General features: G+C 37.0%; 1 protein-coding gene across 1 annotated transcript; it reads right to left on the minus strand.

Annotated features, from left to right (window-relative positions):
- Positions 1-11: 11 nt before the first annotated feature.
- On the minus strand, positions 12-22,428 carry CCDC112 (coiled-coil domain containing 112). Its single transcript, XM_019727817.3, has 10 exons — positions 22,166-22,428; positions 16,107-16,228; positions 12,414-12,535; positions 9,692-9,781; positions 8,539-8,614; positions 6,793-7,183; positions 3,356-3,769; positions 1,637-1,732; positions 784-902; positions 12-582 (listed from the first exon to the last, which is right to left on the minus strand). The coding sequence occupies exons 1-10, from the start codon at positions 22,280-22,282 to the stop codon at positions 552-554; spliced, it is 1,578 nt and encodes a 525-aa protein (XP_019583376.2). The 5' UTR covers positions 22,283-22,428; the 3' UTR covers positions 12-551.
- Positions 22,429-23,811: the final 1,383 nt, after the last annotated feature.

Raw genomic sequence — 23,811 nt, forward strand, 5'->3', positions numbered from 1 at the left:
ATAAAACAAAGCATGCTTCAAAGAAATAGAAAATATTTATTACACAAAAATGTAGTAACTGACAAATTACCAATTTGTTAAACTTAGAAAAAGTACTTATTTCATAACAAAACAAAACAAAAACTGTACACTTTTGTTACTCAAGCTAATTTACCTCCAAGATATAAATGTTATAAAATTTTGGTTTGAAAAATGTCATTCTGTGATTGTCCCAATTTATTTTGCAATGCCATGACAAAAACAAAATATCTTTGAAATGTTCTGAGTATTTAAATGAAATACTGTTTGTAACATAAACGTATTCATCAATAAACTTTTATATCAATAATAGGGCCAGCATACACATTAAATACCTTCTTAGTATATACTAACAGGAAATACTAATGACAATACCAAATGGAACTTGATACCTGTCAATTCACATAACACAATAATCAATCTGACTAGACTAGTGATATTTAAAGAACATGGTTAGTCACTCTGTCCTATTATAACTGAATATGCTAACATTCTCATCACTGAATACCAATTTCATTATCTCATATTCTTTTCTAAACTCCTTGTCTCCAGGTTGGAATAGCCCTAAGAAGAAAAAGAGAAGAGCAATTATAAATACATGGGAAATTTTTTAAAAATCCTAACTGATTAAATGTTAACTTTAAAAAATGTCTATAGATTTGCTTTATCAACTTTTTACTGTAAAGTACACATACAGAAATTGATAAAATATAAACGTAGTCATTAAATTATTATAAAGTGAACACCCATTCCAACTCCTCTTACCTATGTGGGATATGTAGAAGTGGCCCAGAGCCTGTTGGTCCTATCTTTTTGGTTCGTTCTTCCCAACCTTTGGTAGGTTTGTAAAGTCTAGAGGGATCTCTGCTAACATTGTTTTCAACCTGTAATCAGAAGTAAAATGAGTGCCAGTTAATTTATATGACTTATTAAGTTTGTACTTATGAGTAAGATCCTTAGTAACAAAGAGCAGTTTTAAGAAAAATACTTAATATTAACTAAAAAATAAAACTGTTAATAACCTTTAGTAAATTTCTAATTGTTCTCCTATAGCTAAAATAAATTGGGACTACATCAATCTATTAATAAACTGCTAATTTAGTTTCTTTTTTCTAGTTCAGTTATTCTATTTCTATTGTCCTATTTTTTTCTACTCTTATTATGAGGGAAATGTAATGCAGCAAAGTATAATAATATTGGTACAGCCAGACAATAAATTTAGGATAAACACCCACCAGTAAGTTCTTTGTTTTATCCATTAGAGTCACCAACATCTTTAGCTATGAGTATCACCACTGTGATTAAGCAATGCTCATAGCTGTCATAGGTCTAAAAGTAGAGGCTTATATAAAAAGAATGAAGAAAAGAACAGAGTAGGTAGAGAGAATTAATTTAGGGGAAAAACATGAGATGCTTATAATGTGAAATGGTAGAATTCAAATAGTTGATTAAATTGTACTAAGTTAGGCTATGTAATATGTAAGTGAATGTGAAATTTAAAGGAAATGATACAGAAATAAAACTGAATATAAAAAAAATGGATTTTATGTTTGTATCCTTACAAATCAAGGAATTAGGATAATAAAAATAAAAAGGAATTAATCCCAGTACAGAATACCTTTTCTTTTAATTTTGCCAGTCTTCTTTGTTTTTCTGCCTTTTCATCCTCCTTTGACTGTCTATCAAGAATTTTCAATTCAAGTTTATATAAATCCTAAAAAAAATATACCAACAAAAAAGGATAATATTGAGAAAGCAAAATTAGAAAATAACAAAAGAACAAGACAAATAAATGAAGAAACAAACACTCATAGACACAGACAATAGTTTAGTGGTTACCCAGAGGGTAAGGGGGGAGAGTAAGGGGTAAATGAGGGTAAAAGGGATCAAATATATGGTGATGGAAGGAGAACTGACTCTGGGTGGTGAACACACAATGTAATATATAGATGATGTATTACAGAATCGTACACCTGAAACCTATGTAACTCTACTAACAATTGTCACCCCAATAAACTTTAATTTAAAAAAAAAGGAAAAATTAACTAGAATTTGTTGCAAAGTTTAGTTGCTTAGAAGTAAAATTAAATTACTTTAAATATCAACTCCTTTAATATTCACCTTTTCCAACAAATTAGAGCCAAATTTTTCTCTGAATATAATACATACACATCCTTTCTGAATCACTTTCTTTTAGGTATCTCTTATAGTTCAGTCCAAAACTCCTTTTAATAGGAGTTAAGCCCATTTTCACTTATCAATACAGGTATGTCTAGTTTTAGATCTGTCATACTATATTTTTTTGTTTTACAGGTTAACATTTCTTATGATGTGGCCTGCTGGCCTTTTTAGGGAACAGGGAGGCATTTTGTTATTTAGGGAGATATATATTTTTTTAGAGCGACTAAAAGAAATTCCACTATTAATGTGTTTTTGTCTATTTTTTTGTACTTCCTTTGTTTTTTGCTTTACAAATGTTATTGCTATGTATTTTGATGCATATAACATTCCATAATGCTTATATTCATAGCAGTCATATCTCATTTGTACCCTTTTTCATTTTAAAGTACACTTCCTTGTCTTTTCTAATACTCTGGACTGAATTCCACTTTGTTGATAAGATTGCAATCTTTTTGATTAGCATTTTTCTTGTATATATTTGTTTAAGATAAATTAGAATTCCACCTCTCAGCAATAACCTGTATTCCTTTAAGTATACACTGAGTATCTACAATGTACAGGTACAGGGATAAACAAAGGGGCAAAACCTCTGCCCTCATGGTGCTTATATTATGGTGGGGAGATGGACAGTGAAGAAGCAAGCAAATCACTTATGGGGAAAAGGGAGTTTGGCGGAGAAGACAAGACATTCATGACCTGGCCTGTGGCTACCTTTCCAGCCTTGTCTCCTGCTGGTTCCCATCTTCCACTTGATGCCCTAAGAATACTGAAGTATTTATAACTTCCCCCACAAACCACACTGCTACCCTTTTCCAAGGTGCCATTCATGCTGTTCTCTCTGCTAGGAAGGCTCTCCCTTTCCTTCCCTTTCTTCTTCAAGACTCGAATCAGGTATCACCTTCTCTCAGATATTCATAACTATGGTAAGCTTCCCTCACTGTATATCCACCTCCTAAAGCTCTCTGTCCACACCTCAATCACCACGCTACTTACCACATTATACTGAAATCTCATACTTGTACATCTATCTTTGGCTTACTCATTTTGGTAGGTACAAGCCCAACATATAAGCAGCAATCAGTTTTTGCTGGACTGAATCTGGAAGTTATACCTCGGTGTAGCACTGACAAACTGCCTAGGAAACATATTTACTCACTCTTTCTTGAAATCTGGAAATTTCATTAGCAGCAGTTTTCCTTTTTTCTGCCTTTTCTGCCTTTTCCTTTATCTCCTTTTCGAGTCTTAAAAATTCTTCCTGTTCTTTCTTCTGCTGGGTATAGTTTTCTAGTAATAATTTTAGTTTAAACTGACGTTGGCGCTCTTTTTGCTGCTTTTTCTCTTTCTCTTCCTCTTCTTTTAACTGGGAAGCATATTTCATTGACATTTCTATACTTTTCTGTTTTTTCCAAGCTTCAACTGCCAATTTCTGCTTCTTTCTTTGCTCTTCTTTTTGTTTTTGATTATCTTCTTGTTTATTATGAAAAAGCATAGGTATGTTTTCTGCCTTCTCCTTTAACTTGAAAATTTCCTTTTTTTTTTGCTGTTTTTTAGTTTTCCAAGTCTGGATAGACTAAATGATTTAAAAAGACAGGAAGAGAAAAATATTTTTAATAACCAAAAGCACTTTAAAATACAACCCTCAAATCCATCTTTCTAGAAAGAAGATTGCAGGATGCTGATTGCTTAGGTGTTCAAGTGTTTTTGTTTGTTTGTTTGTTTGTTTAAACCAATGCAATGTTTTCTACTTCCATTTAAAAAAGTTAATATGTCTTTTAAAACACTGAATAATGGTTTATTCTTTAGGCTTATCTCTTTCTCTCTTAATCCCCAGGTTCACAAGGACCACTCCTCATTCGTTTGTGTGAGAAGAAATATCCTTTTCCTCTGATATCTCACTTCTGTTTCCAAATCCTCTTTCTAGGCTCAGAATTCTTTCTGAGTGACTTTTGTCTGGTCGAGTATCAGAAGAGGAATTAAAAGTGAGGTGGTTTTAGAGCATGGGCTCTGAAACCAGGCTATTTAATACCAAATCATGGCTTTGCCATTTACTAGATGTGACTTTGGATGAGTCACTAAAGTTCTCTGTCTTCATTTTGCTCATCTGTAAAAATGGTAGGTAATACCTCTCGAACAGGGTTGCTGTGAAGATTAAATGAGTCAGTGCCTGGCATGTAATGCTTTATAAGTGTTTAAAAAAAAAAAAAAAAGCAAAACAACTTCATAGCTTTACACAGGGTATGTAAAGATTATTTAAAATTCTATTAGGTTGGTGCAAAAGTAATTGCAGTTTTTGCAATTATTTTTAACCTTTTACACTGCAATTACTTTTGTACCAACCTAATAGTAGCCTTCGCTGTCATGAAGGATACTTCTACTGAATTCCTTTCCCCTCAAGTCAGGAAACTGTTTCTTCATCTTTCCTCATGGTGTATCATTCATTCATTCAATAACTCCTTATGGAATGTGTACTATATGAAAGGCAATGTGGTAGGAACCACAGAGGATTAAAACAGTGCCACCTGCCATTTAGTACAGTGCTACTTAATATGCCAGTCCACAATAATATCAGGGATTCGTGCCAGAACATAAATCAGTGCACCGCTTTCTTCAATGAAAAAGCTTCCTATGACAAAAAAGTCAACTGAACTAAACAGCATGCTTACTGGGTAGCTGATTTTGGTGTAATCACTTTATCTCACTGAAGACCAGTAACAATTTGCAAACTAACATCCAGTCCATGGACCAAATTTGAGTAGCACTGTTCTAGGTGAGATAAGATATATGCATAAATACTAGAATACATTCTAGTGTATGTATCTAGAATATATTTTAGAATATAAACGAAGTGTTAGTGAAATTCTGAGGGATTACTTATGATTGAGGGCAAGAAGGAAGCAGCATCTGATTTGGGCAGATTTTGATACACTGGTAGTTGAGAGGGAAAGAAATAATGGAGGTTCCTTCCAGAAAGTGAGAGGAAGATAAGCAAGGGTACTCAGGCCACAAATTTCAGGGCATGTATGAAAATATGTGCCTTCATTTAGGCAAACACAGAACACATTCGAAGAAGTAGGAGATAAAAATGGTTAAGTGTCCTACTTAGCGTTTAAACTCAGTAGATATAAAATTACATTCCTGATGTTTCCCCTCAAATTTTCTTCTTTTCCTCCAACATGTCCTACTTCAATAAATGGCACCTCCACTTTCACACCCTTTCCTACCACATCCCTACATTCAATCAATTATCAAGTATCAGGAAACAGTGGTTGGGAACAAAAAGAGTAAGCTAGAATCAAGGTGCTTCACCTTTATTACAAGAGGCACTGTGTGTTCTTTTTCCCTAAAGAGGTGTTTCTCAAACTAACTTGTAACAGAATAACCTAGAGGACTTGTTAAAAGACAGATTCCTGAGCCCCATCCCCAAAGTTCGGAACAGGTCTGGGGTTGGGGCCTGGAAAATTCTAACAAGTTCCCCGGTGATGCTAATTTTGCTGGTCCAAGGACCACTTTGATGGTCCAGGGACCCCATGTTTTCAGTATCCTGGGAAACAGCCCCAAAAATTCCTAATAGCTTGTTATTTTGAATTTTTAAAAATGACTTAATGTTTCAAAAAATTTCTATCTTCCTACATTTAAGTAATTTTGGAGGGATAAAGCAATAAACCCCAGCTATTTCCTCTAAAAATTAGACTAAATGTGAAATTCATATTTCTTTAATGCTCCTTAGGTATGTCATCTGTTGAACAGTCATATTTTTATTGTTAAATAAGCAAATTGAAGTTTAATATAGCTGAAGTCTACAAAAAAAGTGACTCAGACTTAGATTATATAAACCCATGGTTTTCAACCAGGGGTGATTTTTGCCCTCCAGGGGACATCTGGCAATGTCTGGAGACATTTGTGATAATCACAATTAAAGGGGTATTACTAGCATCTAGTGGGTGGAGGCCAGGGACGCTGCTAACCATCCTGCAATGCACATGACGCCCCTCATAGCAAAGAACTAGCGAGGCCAAATAGTCAACTGTGCTAAGGTTAAAAAGTCCTAGTCCTAATCTAAACCACAGCCAGAACACTTTTGTTAAAATGGAACTTTTTAGATATTTGCTACACTTAAGTTACTCTTTTCTCTGGGGTAGCCTAAATTGTGAATCTTTCAAACTAAGCAACGAGGCTGAAGTTCCAAATCTCAGTGGAACTTTTAAGAGTCAAAAGAATTTTTTCTACTGCCTCTTAATTTTCTACTGAAAACAGTGTGGCCTTTGCTAGTTAAGGTGCCTTTTATCAAAATCCTGTTAGATGTGAACATCCCACATTTCTGGTGGACACAGAGGGTTTTGTCCAGAATCAGGAATTTTCTGGCCCAAATTGGGGTAGAAATGTTTGGCGTTGAGAAAGTCCAACTGTAGTTCCATTTATTAAGTAAAGTTATTTAACTTCTCAATGCTATTTCACCTACCATAAGATGGGGGGAAAAACTACACTATACCTCAAGGAATTGTTGTAAAGTTAATAATACATATTAAAGAATTTAGCACAGTGCCTAGAACACAGAAATATATAACAAATAATAGCTATTATAATTATTATTACCTCTTTTTTTCTTTCTTCTAGGGCCAGAAATTTTTGATACCATTTCTCATGCTGTTGAACTTCATCCTGTGTTCTTCCAGGAAGGTGTTCTAGAACTTCTCCCATAAATGTTGCCTTCCCTTTGTGTTTGTTTCTCACCTTTACAAAGTTCTGGTGATCATAAGCATCCCAGCCCCCTTGTCGCCCTCCCGTTTGCTGAAGGAAGTTTTCAAAATCTACCACTTCTTCTGGAAGAGTACTTGCAGTTACTTTGTCTATAGGAACTTTGCTTGACATTGCTCTGAAAGCTTTCTCTGTTTCTGAATTACTCAAAGCCCATGTGTCAATTTTTCTTGATATGGCACTCAACTCATTATTAGTTGTTTTCTCTTCTTTAATAAGCTCTTCATATCTAAAATTTCAAAAATAAAGTTTGAAAAAGATACAAACCAATCTATATCAACCCTTTATTTTTTCCTCAAATTTAATTATTGCTCTTTCCATGTCATCTTCTCCACTTACCATTATTAACATTTATAAATCTATAAGGTGTGATCAAACAATACGGTGAATGTTTAAATAAAAAAAATATTTATTACAGTAAAAGACACATTGCCTTTAATTATTTATTACAGTGAAAGACATACTGCCATTAATCTCCCTCAAAACACTCCCCCTCACTTCAAATATTCTTATCCCATTCTTCTTGCCACTTTCTGAAGCAGTTCTGGAAGTCTTCTTTTGTGAATGTCTTTATTTGTGCTGTTGTGGCTGCCTCGATGTCCTGAATCAATTCAAGATGTTTACCATTCATGGTCATTTTTACTTTATGGAAGAGCCAGAAGTCACATGGTGGCAGATCCGTGAATAAGGTGGATGAGGACACATCATAATGCTTTTATTTGACAGAAGTTGCTGTACCAGAAGCGATGTGTGACAGGGAGACTTACTGTTGTGATCAAGAAATACGGTGAATGCTGCTGCCAAGTGCCATCGAATGGAAAGGCAGGGATCTTCAATGGGAAGCCGCGCATCAAACCTTAGTAATAGTGTGTGACAGGTTTCTACTTATTCAGTGCAGTCAGTTGGGTGTGAGCTACAGTTGAAAGAAGGTGTGTATTAAAGTGTCCTGTAAATCATCCTCCATCATGACAACACTCTGTCACACATCGCTTCTGGTGTATGGCAATTTCTGTCTGTCAAATAAAACCATTGTGGTGTGTCCTCATCCACCTTATTCACTGGATCTGGCACATGTGACTTCTGGCTCTTCCCCAAAGTCAAAATGATTCAGGACCTCGAGGCTGCCATGACAGCATGACTAAAGACACTCACAAAAGAGGACTTCCAGAACTGCTTCAGAAAGTGGCAAGAAGGATGGGATAAGTGTGTTCAAAGAAAGGGGGAGTATTTTGAGGGGGACTAATGCCAATGTGTCTTTTACTGTAATAAATTTTTTATTTAAACATTCATTGTATTGTTTGGTCACACCTCGTATGTCTTAAAAGTGTTTCCTCAGAGAATAAAACAATCTTTCAAATTCTTATTTGAGATTTTATAGTGTCCAAATACAAATGAAAATTCACTTTAAACCTGAAAAGCAATCTAAAACTTAAGAGAGGTGTTTATTACTTTTGTGTAAGACTAACATGAAATGTATAACAATAAAATGATTTGTATATAATAACCTAATGGAGTTATTAATAAAGTATTCAGGCTTATTAATAAAGGTCAATACTTTTACATTAAAGTACATTTAAAACATACATCAACCTCTGCTCTTCCTTAAAAGTATTAATTGCATTTTCAATTTCTTCCATCATTTCTCTGAGCTTTTCAACAACTGTAAAAAAAGGGAAAAATTATGTCATATTTCAGTATGACCAAGAAATAAATACTAGGGGGAAAAATGGAATGTTCCCTTAATTTAAAAACATTTCTTTGACTAAACGATAAGAAAAATGTGCTTTTAAAAGGTAATTTTTATGACTATAATTTTTTTTCTGATTAGGGATTTTTCCATATGCACACATATCATTAAATATTATTTACAAACGTTTCCATACTACACATACTGTTTTGTGACTTGAAGTTCTTATTTAACAAAATGTTGTGGCTAACTTTCTTTTATGTGTGTACACACGCACACACACACACACACACACACACACACACACACACACACACACACACGAGGTATGACAATTAAGTTCGTGAACTTGTTGCAAAGATGTTGCTAACCTTTTTTGACATCAGAGGGATTATTCATTACGAATTCGTACCAACTGGACAAACAGTTAACCAAGTTTACTATTTGGAAGTGCTGAAAAGGCTGCGTGAAAAAGTTAGACGACCTAAACTTTTTGCCAACAATTCATGGCTACTGCATCACGACAATGCACCAGCTCACACAGCACTGTCTGTGAGGGAGTTTTTAGCCAGTAAACAAGTAACTGTTTTGGAACACCCTCCCCATTCACCTGATCTGCCCCCCAATGACTTCTTTCTTTACCTGAAGATAAAGGAAATATTGAAAAGAAGATATTTTGATGACATTCAGGACATCAAGGGTAATACGACGACAACTCAGAAGGCCATTCCAGAAAAAGAGTTCCAAAACCGCTTTGAAGGGTGGACTAGACGCTGGCATCAGTACCAAGGGGAGCACTTTGAAGTTGACGGTAGTCATATTCAGCAATGAGCTATGTAGCACTTTTTCTAGGATGAGTTCGTGAACTTAATTGTCTGACCTTGTAGTACAGTTCTCCAATGTATCCTTATTAATTGCTAACCAATAAAGTAGGGCTTATCTCCATTAATACCAAATAGAACCATTCTTACTAGAAAAGTATAAATTTTTCTAATGAACAATAGAAAATACTAATACATAAAAAAGAGTATAAAATTGAAATTTACTTACAATCAGGTGTAGGCTTCACATTTTTTAACTGATGCTGAAGTTTCTTCACATTATTCTGTATTTTGGCCAATTGTTGCTGGATTTTTGCTCCTATAAGGAAGAAGTATGTGCTTTAAAATAATTCTATGATAAATGTGTTTATAATTCAGGATTCTATACATAAGACTGATCATCATCACAGGCAAACAATAGCCAAGAGCAATTAAATAATGAACAAAAGATGATTATTTATAAGTGTCAAACAGCCTGAACATTTTAAGTACCCTTGCTCTAAATAAAGCATCTCTCAATTTCCTCCAGTATTTTAAAGCACAATGGGGTTAAATATTAATCTAACTTCTGCTAAGGAAATGTCTCTCCCTCTTTTTTTGACTGTGGAGACTGAGTTATTGGACACTTTTAAATACATGGATCAGCAGCTCAGGCTTAGTCATGTTTTGTTCTCCAACAGTTTTTTCTTTTCAATTTGTTATAATTTATGGAAATAGAATTTGAAATAGATCTCAGCTCTGTTGTTGGAATATTAAAGCTGTCTAGCCAGTATTAATTCTATGAATACTGATCAACTTCCTAATGAGAATTAATTTCATCTAACCAGCTCCTCTGAGATGGGGGCCAGTAATACCCACTGCTGTCAGCATCGTGGCCTTGATGAGGTGTCTTAGCTGCCAGTTAGTGGTATATATGCTATATATATATAGAGGTTGCCAAGCTCTTCTAAAAGACCAGCCGGAAATGTTAGGCCCATAATAAAAGCATGAAAAACAGAGGATGGGCTCAAAGACATTTTCAGCTGTTCTGTATCAGCAGGAGAAAGACTGGATTCTTCTTTCATGTTTTCTTTCTGAAGGAATAATCTTATTTTAATATATATTTACATTATTAGGCTAACATCATATATGCGCACTTACATTCATACATATGTATATATTTGTATAATATATATATATAATAGTAATATTATTTTAACATCTTTGGTTACTTTATGCCCTCCCTTTTTTATTTTTTTGCAACCTTTTTACAAATGAGCACAAAGCACCAAACAGCTGTGCCCCAGAGTCCTTAAAAGCAATTTTTTAAAAAAAAGTTTATCTATAGGCCTGGAGTCAGTGCTAATATCCAAGACACATCTCAAAAACATATGTGTGAGGTTTGTTCTTTTTGACTTGTTGTTTTTTTTAATTAAAATTCAAGATATCCATAAAAGCAGAAACTTTACCTAACGTATTTTATAGGGTCTTAAACACTGTTGGAACTTTAGGTCAAGAAACTTCTCCAGTAAAGTTAAGTAATTAGAAAAGTGTTTTTTGTTTTGTTTCTGCCATAGTTTGATCAGCTACAAGTGATACCACTATAGGGCAAGTGATCCTTTTTATTCATTTGGAACCACTCTGTACAGGCAAACCATGGAAGTACATTATTGCACAAACACAGGCTAAAATTCAAATTGTGTCATGATACTTGGGGTAAGAAAAAGGTATTTACTACTTCTAGCTGTAATATGGGAAGGGGAAACTTCTATATCATTCCACTAAGACAGTGCACTCCTTCCTCTCTTAGATAAGATAAATACAAAGGTGAACAAAGAGAGGCAAAAGTGCAGAACAAAAAGAAAAATGTAAAAAAAAAAAAAGTTGCCTTAAAAAAGAAAAAATCAAGTGACTTAAAATGCAGAGAATGGAGACATTCTACTTAATGGCGTGATGGAGCGATAATAAGACCAGCCTCCCAGTTGTCTACAAAAGAACTGAGGGAAACTAAGAAGTATTAAACTAGAGATGTTTAGATTTCTCTATGAATCAAGAAGAGAAAACTGAAAATTTGGTTTTTATATTTGGTCCAGTTGTCATTCAAACAGAAGAGGGAGAATGATTTTTGCCACTACCTGACAAAAGATGACTTTAAAACAGTGTAATCTTATATTCTGAAAGGAAAAAACTTGTCAAGAGTTGCTTTTATTTGGCTATACAGGATTACATAAGCAGTATAATCTCTATGTAAGACAATATTTTATAAAGCTTAGTTAGTTCATAACTATTACTTTTCCTTTAAGCAATGCTATGCAGTTTTTTTTATTATAACATAAGTATTGTTCAACACATAAAAAATACTCTACAATGAAACAAGGTATTCTTGTAGAATTCTTTTTTAAGTCCAACATTTAGTACACTATTAACGATTGACAGTCATAGTAAACAATAAAACATTTTTTGTACAATATATAAGGCACTTTCTCATATAGTATCTCATGGGATACATAGGACAGCTTCCATGAGGTAGAAATGGTAGGTTTTATGTCACGGACAAGTAAACTCAGGCTTAAGCAATTACGTGATCTGATCACTTCGAACAATACTATCAAGTACAGGTTCTGAATCTGTTGATGTTTACTTAGTCCAGGTCCCAGTCAACAATACTAGGGTGATGAGCTAAGATCAGACAGTCCAAGAATCAATTTCCCTTTATGTTAAGAAATTTTAATAACATTAACCGGTTTTTCAACCCAAACCCAAAATTATCTTTTTCCTACTAAATTGACAAACCAGTTCAAATCACTAAACAGTGACCTGAAAAAATTCATATCTCTAAAGGACACTCATTACTTTATTAGAAAGTACCTTGATAGAAAGTATAACACAGTCAATGCACAAATACGAAGCACAGGACAAAACTACAACTTTGTATCACTTGATAGTTTTTGTTCATCATGCACTCAACTTACTTTCTGTTTTCCTGCTGTTAATCAATTTATTTTCCAATTCTTCCAGCATACTATACTCAATTCTGAAGTCACTTTTTTGGTTGTAGAAATGACTGTGTTTATCTTTTTCTATGTTAATAACTCTTTAGGAAAAGAAACAAATGGTAGAAATATGACTTAAATATTTTAAATTGTTTAACATATGAAGACACTCATAATAACCAGTACTTTATATTTGGATTAATTCATCTAAGGAGTCAAAATATAATTACTTGAATAATAAAGTTAAGAAGTCAAAATAGTGGTTAGAAAAGAGTTAAGTTCAACTAAACTCAAAAGTAATTTGAATGGTTAAATTATAAAATGTTAATTTAAGAACATGCAGTCATACACTTGCTTTGAAAATACAGAAGCCTTTGGCCATTGTTTCCAATTCAATCTCACTGTGGCCTGAAAATGGCCGGCACCACTGCTCATGGCTGCTTTTAACAGGAGATATTAACTTTGTAACCTGAACCAGGACATTGAACCTTTCCTGGTACGAACCTCGTCATCACTCACATGTGAATAATAACAGCTCTCCACTACCCAACCCAAGAAGGCTGTGATCAACATTTTATGAGATAATATATATGAGGGCACTTTATACAGTAAAAATGTACTATGGAAATGTAAGTTATTAATATTATTTAATAAAACTAAAACTTCAAGAGGCAAACAATCTATGAAGACAGAAAGTTTAGTATATTTAAGGGATATTGTGTACATTTACTTCAAAGCTTCTTTGGATTTAGTCAATCTACCAGTAAGAAGTTCTAATGTTAGTTTGAATCTGTGGCAAAACAAAACAAATACTGTACTATCAAGAAACTTATTTTGGTTGGACAAAGACATTTATTGTCTCAACACCTGTTTCCTTTCTCCCAGAATGGAAATTAATATGAATACTTCTCCACTAATCCTGTAGGAAAGGAGCGGTGGATTGGCTCTGGCCATTGGCTTAATTTCATACAACCTGAGAGGTAACGTAGGTAGAGCTCCTACTCCTTTTCACTTTGTCACACTTAGAGAAAAAATTGATATTTATAAGGCATACCAGAGAAAACAGAGGAAACTGCTCCAAAGGCTGCCCCAAAGGCTGAGGGAAATCATAGCTTAGCACTTGTGCTTGGGAGCCGAGCATCGGGTAGGACAGAGATGTCCAACAGATTTCAGTCTGCAGGTCAAGCCGAATGGATAGAGGGTAGCTACTGGAGTCCTGCGCTGAGGCCTGGGAAACCCATGGCTACGGTTGGTGGGGGAAATTACTTTGATCAAATAGAAATTTCTAGTATTGACACATTTTGCCATTCCTGGATTAGAACTATTAACCTTTAAAAGCATTCAAAACATATAATGGAGACAAACTGCCAAACATACAAAAAGACGCTCAACCACTCACAATAAGAGAAATGGAAATTTAAACTAGACCATAGTAACACTGTACTGTAACAATCAGACTGGCAAAACTCCCTCAAGTTAAATAACATATACTAATGATGAAACTGGGGAGACAGGTCCTCTCATTGCTGGTCAAACTGTAAATTGCTCATGGAGGACAATTTAGCAGTATTTACCACATTTGCAAATTCACATACCTTTGACTCAGCATTTCTACCTTTAGGAATTTTTCCTAAAGATACACTCACACATATGCAAAATGATGTGGGCCTAAGTGGATACTGCAATTAATTGCAGCATTGTTTATTATAACAAAAGATTGAATTAACCTAAATGTCCATCACTAAGGGAAAGGTTAAATAAATTACGGTACATTCATTCATACACTGGAATACAATGCAGGGGCCCCATGTTCTATGTAGTGATACAGAAAGATCTCCAAGATATACTCTTTTTATAACAAAGATTTTATATGAAAATGTTAGTCATACCCAAAAGTAGAGAATGGTTAATTGACCCCTCAATATGATGAGGGTATACCCCTCATATCATCCTGATTCAATAACTTTGCCTCTCTTTCATCTTTTTATTTTCTTTTTCCTTCCCCCGCCCTTTTTTTTTTTTGCTTATGTATTCGAAAGTAAATCCATTACATTATGTAATTTCACTCCAACATACTTCAATGTGCATCTCTAGAGATTATGGATATTTGACTTAAATAACAACAGTGCCATTATCATGCCTGACAAGACCAACAGTTCCTTGGTATCTAAGATATACTCTCAAGTTAAAACAAACAAACAAACAAACAAACAAACCAAAAACACAAGATCCAGAACAGTGTGTACAGATGCTAGTATTTATATAAAGAAGGGAAAATTTGAGTATGTATTTTCATTTCCTTATAAGCACAGATTATAAAGTAACTCTGGTAGAATACATAAGAAACTAAAAATCGTGGTTGTCTGAGGGGAGGGGAAGTGGGCGGGGGGGGTCATAGGTGAAACAGAGGCCTTCAATTATGTACCCTTGGATATGTATTGTTTTTCTGAGCCATGTAAATGTAAAATAAAACAGAATTATATTACAAATTGTGTTTTTTTCTTTGTATTCAATGAGAATTGTTGGATAGAAACACTGTTACAATGAATTTTTCTAATACTCTTCCCAATGAGTTTTTCCAAAACCTTGTAACAGATGCAGAAACCCTATTCAAAACTGTAAAAACCAACACATACTGGTAGACAAGTTATCTATACTGGCATATTCTACTGGTTTGCTATATATGAACATTAACCGCTTGGTGGATTACCATAAACCAAAACCCCTAACCTAGAGTCTGATTCTATCTAAAGTAATGCATTTTGGAAATCAAAGAAAATAAATTTGTATTCTCTCAAATTCTGAGTATTAAAAATACTGTATAAGTATTATACAAATTCAGTGTGATTTCAGTCTCCCAAAGCTACAATATGGTATAACTTTTCAAAATTCAAACAGTATACATTTTTATTGGTAGAATTTCTAAATAGACAACTGCCACTAATTCTGGCCCAGAGACCATTTCTTACAAAGGCTCCTTTTCTCTTGGTTCCTTAGCAAATTGATACTGTATAAATTCAAAGCAGTGTTTTGATAAAGCTCTCTATAGGATAGGGTTGGGTGCTCTCAGTTCTCCTGTATCATTCTTCACGATATTTATCATATCATGGTGCTGTTTACAATGTTCAATAAAAATCACTGGTTCTTTAAAGAAAAAACTACATATACACTACAAATGAAAATTTCTCAATTAATCTTGTTATAGTTTGCAGGATGGATGTGAAAGGAACAGAGACCAAGGGAGGGAGACCAATTCAAATGCCATTCCCAGAAAAACACAAAAAAAACAAAAACTCAAGGGTATAGACTTTTCATTAGAATTAATCACCCACTCAAAAATATTTACCAAGTGCTTACCTTGCTAAGTGAAAATGTATTCAATATTTGACATATGAGATCTCAAGAAATAACTGTTTTGTTTCCCTTGAAATATACTGCTTCAAAATGGTAAAAATAAATAAAATTTAAATAACGCTACTTAAAATTATATTAAATAGTGTACTATCATTTGCATCACAGTTCCCACCTTTTTCTTGTTTTATATTTGAAACGCTAGTGACTGAAATGCTGTAACTTAATGTGGACTTGGATAGGGTGATGTGGAATTAGCTTTACAATGTTCAGAATAAAATGGCTAGTAATGTTATTTGAAGATAGTATTATTATACTTACTGATTTTTGAATTTTTCTGCTGTGCGTATAAAATCTGCTTTCCTAGTCCGATTAACTTTCTGCTTCCAGTTCTGAAGTTGAAAAGCACGAATTCCACCTGAAGTACCAAAACAGCCATCATTCTGCATAAAAAAAAAAAAAAATTATTTTCAATAATAAAAATGGTAAGAAAGTGGATTTGTTTTTCCAGGGATAAAAACATCAATAATGGAGTTTCTCAAGGATAATTTTATCCATTCATGCAGCGATGGACACCTAGGTTACTTCTCTATCTTGGCTATTGCAAATAATGCTACAATGAGCATTGGGGTGTATATATCTTTTCAAGTTAGTGTTTTCATTTCCTTTGGATAAAAACCCAGAAGTGGAACTGCTGAATCATATGGTAGTTCTTTTTAATTTTTGAGGACACTCCATACTATTTTCCATAGTGGCTGCACCAATTTACATTCACTCCATTAGTGCACAAGGGTTCCCTTTCCTCCACATCCTTGCCAACATTTATTATTTCTCGTCTATTTGATAATAGCCATTCTCATTGGTGTGAGATAGTATCTCACTGCAGTTTTGATTTGTGTTTCCCTGATTAGTGACATTGAGCAACTTTTCACGCACTTGTTGGCCATATGTATGTCTTCTTTGGAAAAATGCCTATTTTGGTATTTTGATACTGGTACTCAGCCCATTTTGCAATTTTTTTTTGGGGGGGGCTATTGAATGTATGACTTCTTTATATTTTTTGATATTAACCCCTTATCAGAAATATGATTTGCAAATATTTTCTCCCATTCAATAGGTTGCTTTTTCATTTTGATGGTTTCCTTTGTTGTGCAGAAGCTTTTTAGTTTGACATAGTCTCCTTCATTTTTAGAGAATACTTTTGCTGGACTTGGATCCAAGGTTCAGTCCTTTCCTTTCAGCATTTTGACTATGTCATCCCACTGCCTTCTGGAGTCCAAGTTTTCTGCTGAGAAATTAGCTCTTAATCTTATTGAGGGTCCCTTGTATCTGTTGAGTTGCTTCTCTGTTGGTGGTCTCAAGATTTTTTGTTTTTGTCTTTCTATAATTTGATTACGATGAGTCTAGGTATGGATGTCTTTGGGTTTATTCTACTTGGAGTTTGTTGAGTTCCAACAACACATACATTAGTATTTTTTCATCTAATTTGGGGAGTTTTCAGCCATTATTTCTTCAAATATTCTTCCCTTTCTGTCTCCTCTCCTTCTGGGACTCTCATTACACATAATGTTTAATGGTGTCTCACAGGTTCATTTTACTTCATTCTTTTTTTCTTTCTGTTCCTCAGTCTGGATAATCTGAATTGACCTATCTTCAAGTTTACTGATTCTTTCTTCCACCAGTTCAAATTTATTGTTGAGTCCCTCTAGTGAAATTTTTTCCCCCTTCTTCTGCCTCCCCCCAAACCCGACTCCAGTTCAAGCTGTTGTTTCTCAGTCTAGTTGTCTAGGATGCAGCTCCCTGGCCCAAGATGGTGTTATGAGCCTTGTGCTCCCCCCTCCCCCCGCTTAGGCAGTCAGTCGCTGGTCATTGGTCGGCAGCTCACAGCAGCTCACGGCAGCTCTTACCGGCTGCCAGCCACTCACAATGGCTGCCGGCCACTCACACTGGCTGCCGGCCACTCATGGCAGCACACGGCAGCACACTGCAGCCCATGGCAGCTGCTGGCCACTCACGCTGGCCACCAGCTGCTCACAGCGACACACGGTAGCCAGCGGCAGCTCACAGCAGCTTATGCCAATCTCTGGCTGCTCACAGCAGCCCAGCGCCGGCGAGAGCCGTAGTTCACAATCTTTGCTATACAGGGCGCAGCTTACTGGCCCATGTGGGAATCGAATCGGCAACCTCGGCGTTAGGAGCACAGCGCTCCAACCACCTGAACCACCAGGCCAGCCCCCTCTGGTGAATTTTTCATTAGCGTTAGTATACTTTTTAACTCCAGAATTTCTATTTAATTGTTTTTGTTATAATTTTTATCTCTTTATAGATATTTTCTATTTGGTAAGACATAATTCCGGTGATTTAAAAACATAAAAACAGGTGATTTAAAGTCTTTGTCTATTATGTCCAACATCTAGTCTTCCTTAGGGAAGACCTTAAAAAAAAAATTCTCCTGTGTGTGGACCATACTTTGTTTCTTTGCATATCTCATTTTGTTTTTGTTAAAAACTGGACAATTTAGATAATATAGTGTGGCGACTCTGAAATGAGAGTCTCTCCTCCCAGGTTTATTGCTGTTGCTGTTTGTTTAGTCACTTTCCTGAACTAATTCAATAAAGTCTATTTTCTTTGTTTGAGGGCATTGGAATCTTTTTGTGAGCTTAGTTGTCAGCTAACGATCAGTTAGTCAGAGATTTTCTTAGATATCTTCAACCAATAATCCTTCCGGCCTTTGCTAAGGGAGTCTGTGTGTGTGTTGAGGCATACCTTCAACACTCAGCAAGCAGTTTACAACTCTACGATAGCCTTCATTTCCTGCTTGCACAGAGTCTCTAGGTCAGCCAAAGATAAGATCTTAGGATTTTTCAGGTCTTCTCTGATGTATTAGTTTCCTGTTACTACTATAGCAAACTTACCACAAATCAGTTTACAACAAACTTAATGGCTTAAACAACACAAATTTATTTTTTTACAGTTCTGGAGGTTAAGTCTAAAATTAAAATGTTGTCAGGACTGCATTCTTCTTGGAGGCTTCGGGGCAGAACTCACTTCCTTACTTTTTTTTCAGCTTTTAGAGTCCATCTTCATTCCTCAGCTTATTACCTCTTCCTAACATCACTTCATCCTCTTGCTTCCATTATCACATCTCCTACCACTGTCTCTAATATTCCTGCTTCCTCTTCTAAGGACTTTTGTGAATACACTGGCCCACCCAGATAATCCAGGATAATCTCCCCATCTCAATCACAACTGCAAAGCCCCTTTTATCATGTAAGGTCAAATATTCACAAGTGTTGGGGGTTAGGGTGTGATCATCCTTGGTGTGTCTGTATGTGGGGGGTGAGGGGTGCACATTCTTCAGCCTACTACACCTGTACATGCACACAGCCCTATGCATGTGTGTGATCTTCTAGAGGAAATTCATTTTGAGCAATCCTTTAAAGGCACAGAAGGACTATTACTGAAGAACTAACTCCAGACAGCTAAGTAACACTCACACTGGCTGCCAGCCACTCATGGCAGCACATGGCAGCATACAACAGCCCACAGCAGCTGCCGGCCACTCACACCGGCCACCGCCCACTCATGGCAGCACACGGTAGCCCACAGCAGCACTCAACAGCCCATGGCAGCTCACGGCAGCCAACCGCTGGCTGCTCACGGCAGCCCAGCTCCAGGGAGAGCTGTTGTTCACAATTCACAATCTTAGCTATAGAGGACACAGCTAACTGGCCCATGTGGGAATCGAACCAGCGATCACAGGAAGGTCACTACAAACAAAACAAAGAGAAGATACAGCCCTATGCTGGTACAAAACCAGCACATACACTAATGTGATACCGTTAGAGATACTTCAAAAAAAGTCATAATTCAACAGCTAAAATGATCAAGAAGGGAATGGTATTTGAGAGGAGGGCAGAGATTTGCGGTCTTCAGTCTTGAAAGGCAATGGCTAACAAGGATTATGAACATATAATCTACAAATATTAAAAAGTATAAATAGGGTATATTATTACTTTTCATAATAGGTGAGAATTTTATGAGATTCCACACCCTATGGAGCCTGTAGGATAAAACACAATATAAAATAGTTCTAAAACTTCAAAGATAATTACTTCAAAATAATTTAAGGGAACTATTATGGACTGAATTTTGTCACACACACACCCAAATTCGCATGTTGAAGCCCTAATTTCCTTTGTGACTATATTTGGTGATAGGGCCTTTAAGGAAGTAATTAAGGTTAAATGAGGTCATAAGGATGGGGTCCTAAACCAATAGGACTGGTGTCCTAATAAGAAGAGAAGGAGACACCAGCGATATCCTCCCTGCAGGTCTCTCTCTCTCTCTCTCTCTCTCTCTCTCTCTCTCTCTCTCTCACAAACTACCCCCCATCCCTGCACAGTTGTGACAACTAAAAATGTCTCCAGACGTTGCTAAATGCCAGAGACTGATATAATATTTGGAATAGGTGATTCTGATCCAACCCTGGAAGGCAAACTTCTGAAAATCACCATAGTGGAGTGATAAAAGTGTGCATCAATAACAATATTAGGCAACTTGTGAGAAATGCAAATCAGGAAGTCAAACATGGTTATAAGCATCTAGAAAAGAAGTCACTTTCAACTAGAGCGACCTTGAAAGGTGTCAGGACTAAACAGTGTCAGAACCTATGTCCCAGGACTAAACAGGCACAATTCTGGGTGCTGGGAATACAATACTGAATAAAACTTCCAAAAGTTTCTGCCCTTATGGAGTTTACATTCCCACGTGTAGGTGGTGGGTAGAGAAAGACTATTTAAAAATAAGTATGAAGGGGCCAGACCGGTGGCTCAGGAAGTTGGAGCTCCATGCTCCTAATGCGAAGGCTGCCAGTTCGATTCCCACATGGGCCAGTGGGCTCTCAACCACAAGGTTGCCGGATGGACTCCCACAAGGGATGGTGGGCTGAGCCCCTTGCAACTAACAATGGGCAACTGGACCTGTAGCTGAGCTGCGCCCTCCACATCCAAGATTGAAAGGACAACAACTTGACTTGGCAAAAGTCCTGAAAGTACACACTATTCCCCAATAAAGTCCTGTTCCCCTTCCCCAATAAAATCTTAGAAAAGAAAAAAAAAGGTATGAAATATATAATATATCATATGGTAGTAAATGTTATGGAGAAAAGGAAAACCAGAAAGGGGGACTGGATGTGCTGGGTAAGGGGATTCAGTTTGGAGAGGTCATGGAAAGAATTATTGTGCTGATGGCATTTGAACACAGATATCTGAAGGCAGTGACCGTGGTAACCATGGGAAAGAGCATTCCAAACAGAGGGAACAGCAATTACAAAGTTCCTGAGGTAGGAGAGTGTTTGGCATGTCTGAGGGACCACCAAGAAGCCAGAATGGCTGCACCAGACTCAGAGCAGGGCACTGGAAACGCGGTGACAGGGGGGTGTGAGGTCAGCTCACGGGCTCTGGAGACCATGGAAAGGATGCTGGCTTTCACTCTGAGTAAGATAAAAACCACTTGGAGGCTTCTAAGCATGAGTGCCATTACTGGACTGAATCACCCTGGCTATTGAAAATACTTATTAAGAAGGCAAGACTGGAAGAATAGAAACCAATTAGGAAAGTATTTCAGCCAAGGGAGAAATGATGGTGTGGACAAAGGTAGTAGCACTGGAAGGGATGAGAAGAGTGGGACTCTGGGTTTATTCCCAAGGAAGAACAGAGAGGAATTGCCCGTGCTTTAGGCGTAGGCTGTGAGTGAGTAAGAGGAGTCAAGATCATTGTCCTAAACAACTGGATCCAACAATTCTCCTTGAGGGATCTTCTGGTCTTCACTGTGGAGAAAGGAGTCCCAAAAGGATCTCTGGAAACACATCTGCCACGCACCACCCCATATCTGATTCCTCCTTGTGCTCCCAGAGCGGGAACAATAGAGCAGCCACCAACCAAGCATTGTACCGGGGACTTCCGAGACGTAAGGTCCACGGCTCGGGAAAGGTGCATATTTCAGTTCCAATTTTTTACGGAAAAAACTGAGTCACCGAGAGGTTAAGTGTGTTTGTTCCTATCACACACTATGAAGAGGTAGGGCCAGGATTTCCACCTAGGTCGTCCTCGACTCCAAAACTGCACGGAGGTGGCTTTGTATTATAAAAGCAGTGAAACACGCGCACAAACAAAGCGCAGCGCCGGGCGTGTGCCAGGCCCCGAGCGAGGAGAGGCAGCACCGCGCCTCCCGCCTGCGCCTCCCGCCTCCCGCCTCCCGCGGCCGCGCCGTGAAGGACACCTGCTCAGCGAGGGGCGCGGGCCTCGTTCCGTCTCCGGGGCCTGCTGCCCCCTCGGGCCCACACCGGCCACCGGAGGCTTCCGCCCTCCTTCGTTTACCTGTTGAGGCACCGGCGCTGCTCCCACGCCGGTCCCGGTGGCGGCGCCCGCCCCCGCCACAGCCCCGGCTACAGCGGTGGCTGCCGCCGCCACCACGACTGTCGTTAGCGCGGCCATCTTTCCTCGTCCAGCCGCTGCAACCCCCCTGGCCTGGGGGTTCGGGCGCGGGGAGCTCCTGGCTCTGCAGACGGTTCTCCGCGCGGCCGGGCTCCGGCGGGGATGCAGGGCCCGGCGTGGATGCGGGGCGGGGCCAGGGTGCAGGGCGGGGCCGCGCCGAAGTGCGGGGCGGGGTCGGGGCGCTGGGCTGGTCGGGCTGACGCGCCCGCAGGGTGGTTGCCGGGTTGGCTTTGGGCTGCTGCGGGTTTGCATACTTTTTTCTGTGCAAGTATCTATTCTTATCCGTCAAAATCTTTCTACACCTCACTCCTCTCGTCCCCTAACCGCCAAGAAAATTCATTGTTTTTCATTCTCATACTTAAACATATTCGTGTCATATATAGAAATAGCTATATCATATGTATCTTTATCAATATATATAGAGAGAGATATTTTATTATGCTAGAACTTCTTTCCAGATTCCTACTAAGTTCTGGTGAAACTGAGTCTGAATGAAAAAGCATTATTGACAGGTTTGAACAATAAACTGTATTTCACTTTTCAAAGAAACAAAACAGCATGCCCCACAGTATCAGATATCAGAGGCAGGAATGTCACAGTTGCACTCCTAGAACCTGAGGTGTGTCTTTCCTTAACTTATATATTTGCATTTCTTATCCCTTATAATGAAAGTCTTGGTTCCTATCAACTGTAATTGAAAAATTTTTTAAATAAATTTTTTTTGAAGTCTTGGTTCTTTAGAATATCAACATTATTTACTTATTTGCTTTTTCTTGCAACCATTATGTAGTTTCAAATAGCAATTATAATATTACCACTAACAGTAAACCTAAGCAGAGTTTAGAATCATTTTGCAGCTGTTTTTGTCCGTAGACTATGTCCTGGACAGGATATCCAATCTGAGTGTTGTCAAATTTTCTGAAATCTGTCTTTTCTTTGAGTGGTTGTAGAATCAATTTGTATATAGTAGTTGAGTTCTTTGGATTGTATTTGTGTTCAATTTCAGTTCTTCCTTTTTCTTCCCCATTTTGGTTTACTTTTTTAAAAATATGTAAAATTTTTTAGCAATTTAGCAATTAGATATTGCTAAATTCCTATCCATAGGAGTCGTACTATTTTTCACTCCCACTAGCAATGCCTGAGAGTGCCTGTTTCTTTATTACTTGCCATTATGGTATTTCTTGAAGTTTTGGATTTTTGACAATCTGAATAGGTGAAAAATTCTATCTCCCATAATTTTATTTTCCTTTCTCTTATTATGAGTGAAAGACAGCCTTTTTTTTTTTTTTTTTTTTTACAAATTAGAGGACATCTGCTTTTTCTTTGAACTTTCTGTTCACATCTTTTCCCCATTGGTATTTGGTATTTCTCTTTCCAGTTTTTAAGAGCTCTTTATCAATTAGGTGATTGTGACATAATTTTGTGATATATATTGCAAATATTTTCTTCTAAGTTTTTAATTTGTTTTGTGACTTTTGCTTTTTTTTGCTTTGAAAAAGTTTTATTTATTTATTTATTTTTTTTTATGC

This window comes from Rhinolophus sinicus, chromosome 3 (assembly GCF_057876585.1).
Source record: "Rhinolophus sinicus isolate RSI-liver-muscle chromosome 3, RSI-T2T, whole genome shotgun sequence".
Classification (NCBI taxonomy): domain Eukaryota; kingdom Metazoa; phylum Chordata; class Mammalia; order Chiroptera; family Rhinolophidae; genus Rhinolophus; species Rhinolophus sinicus.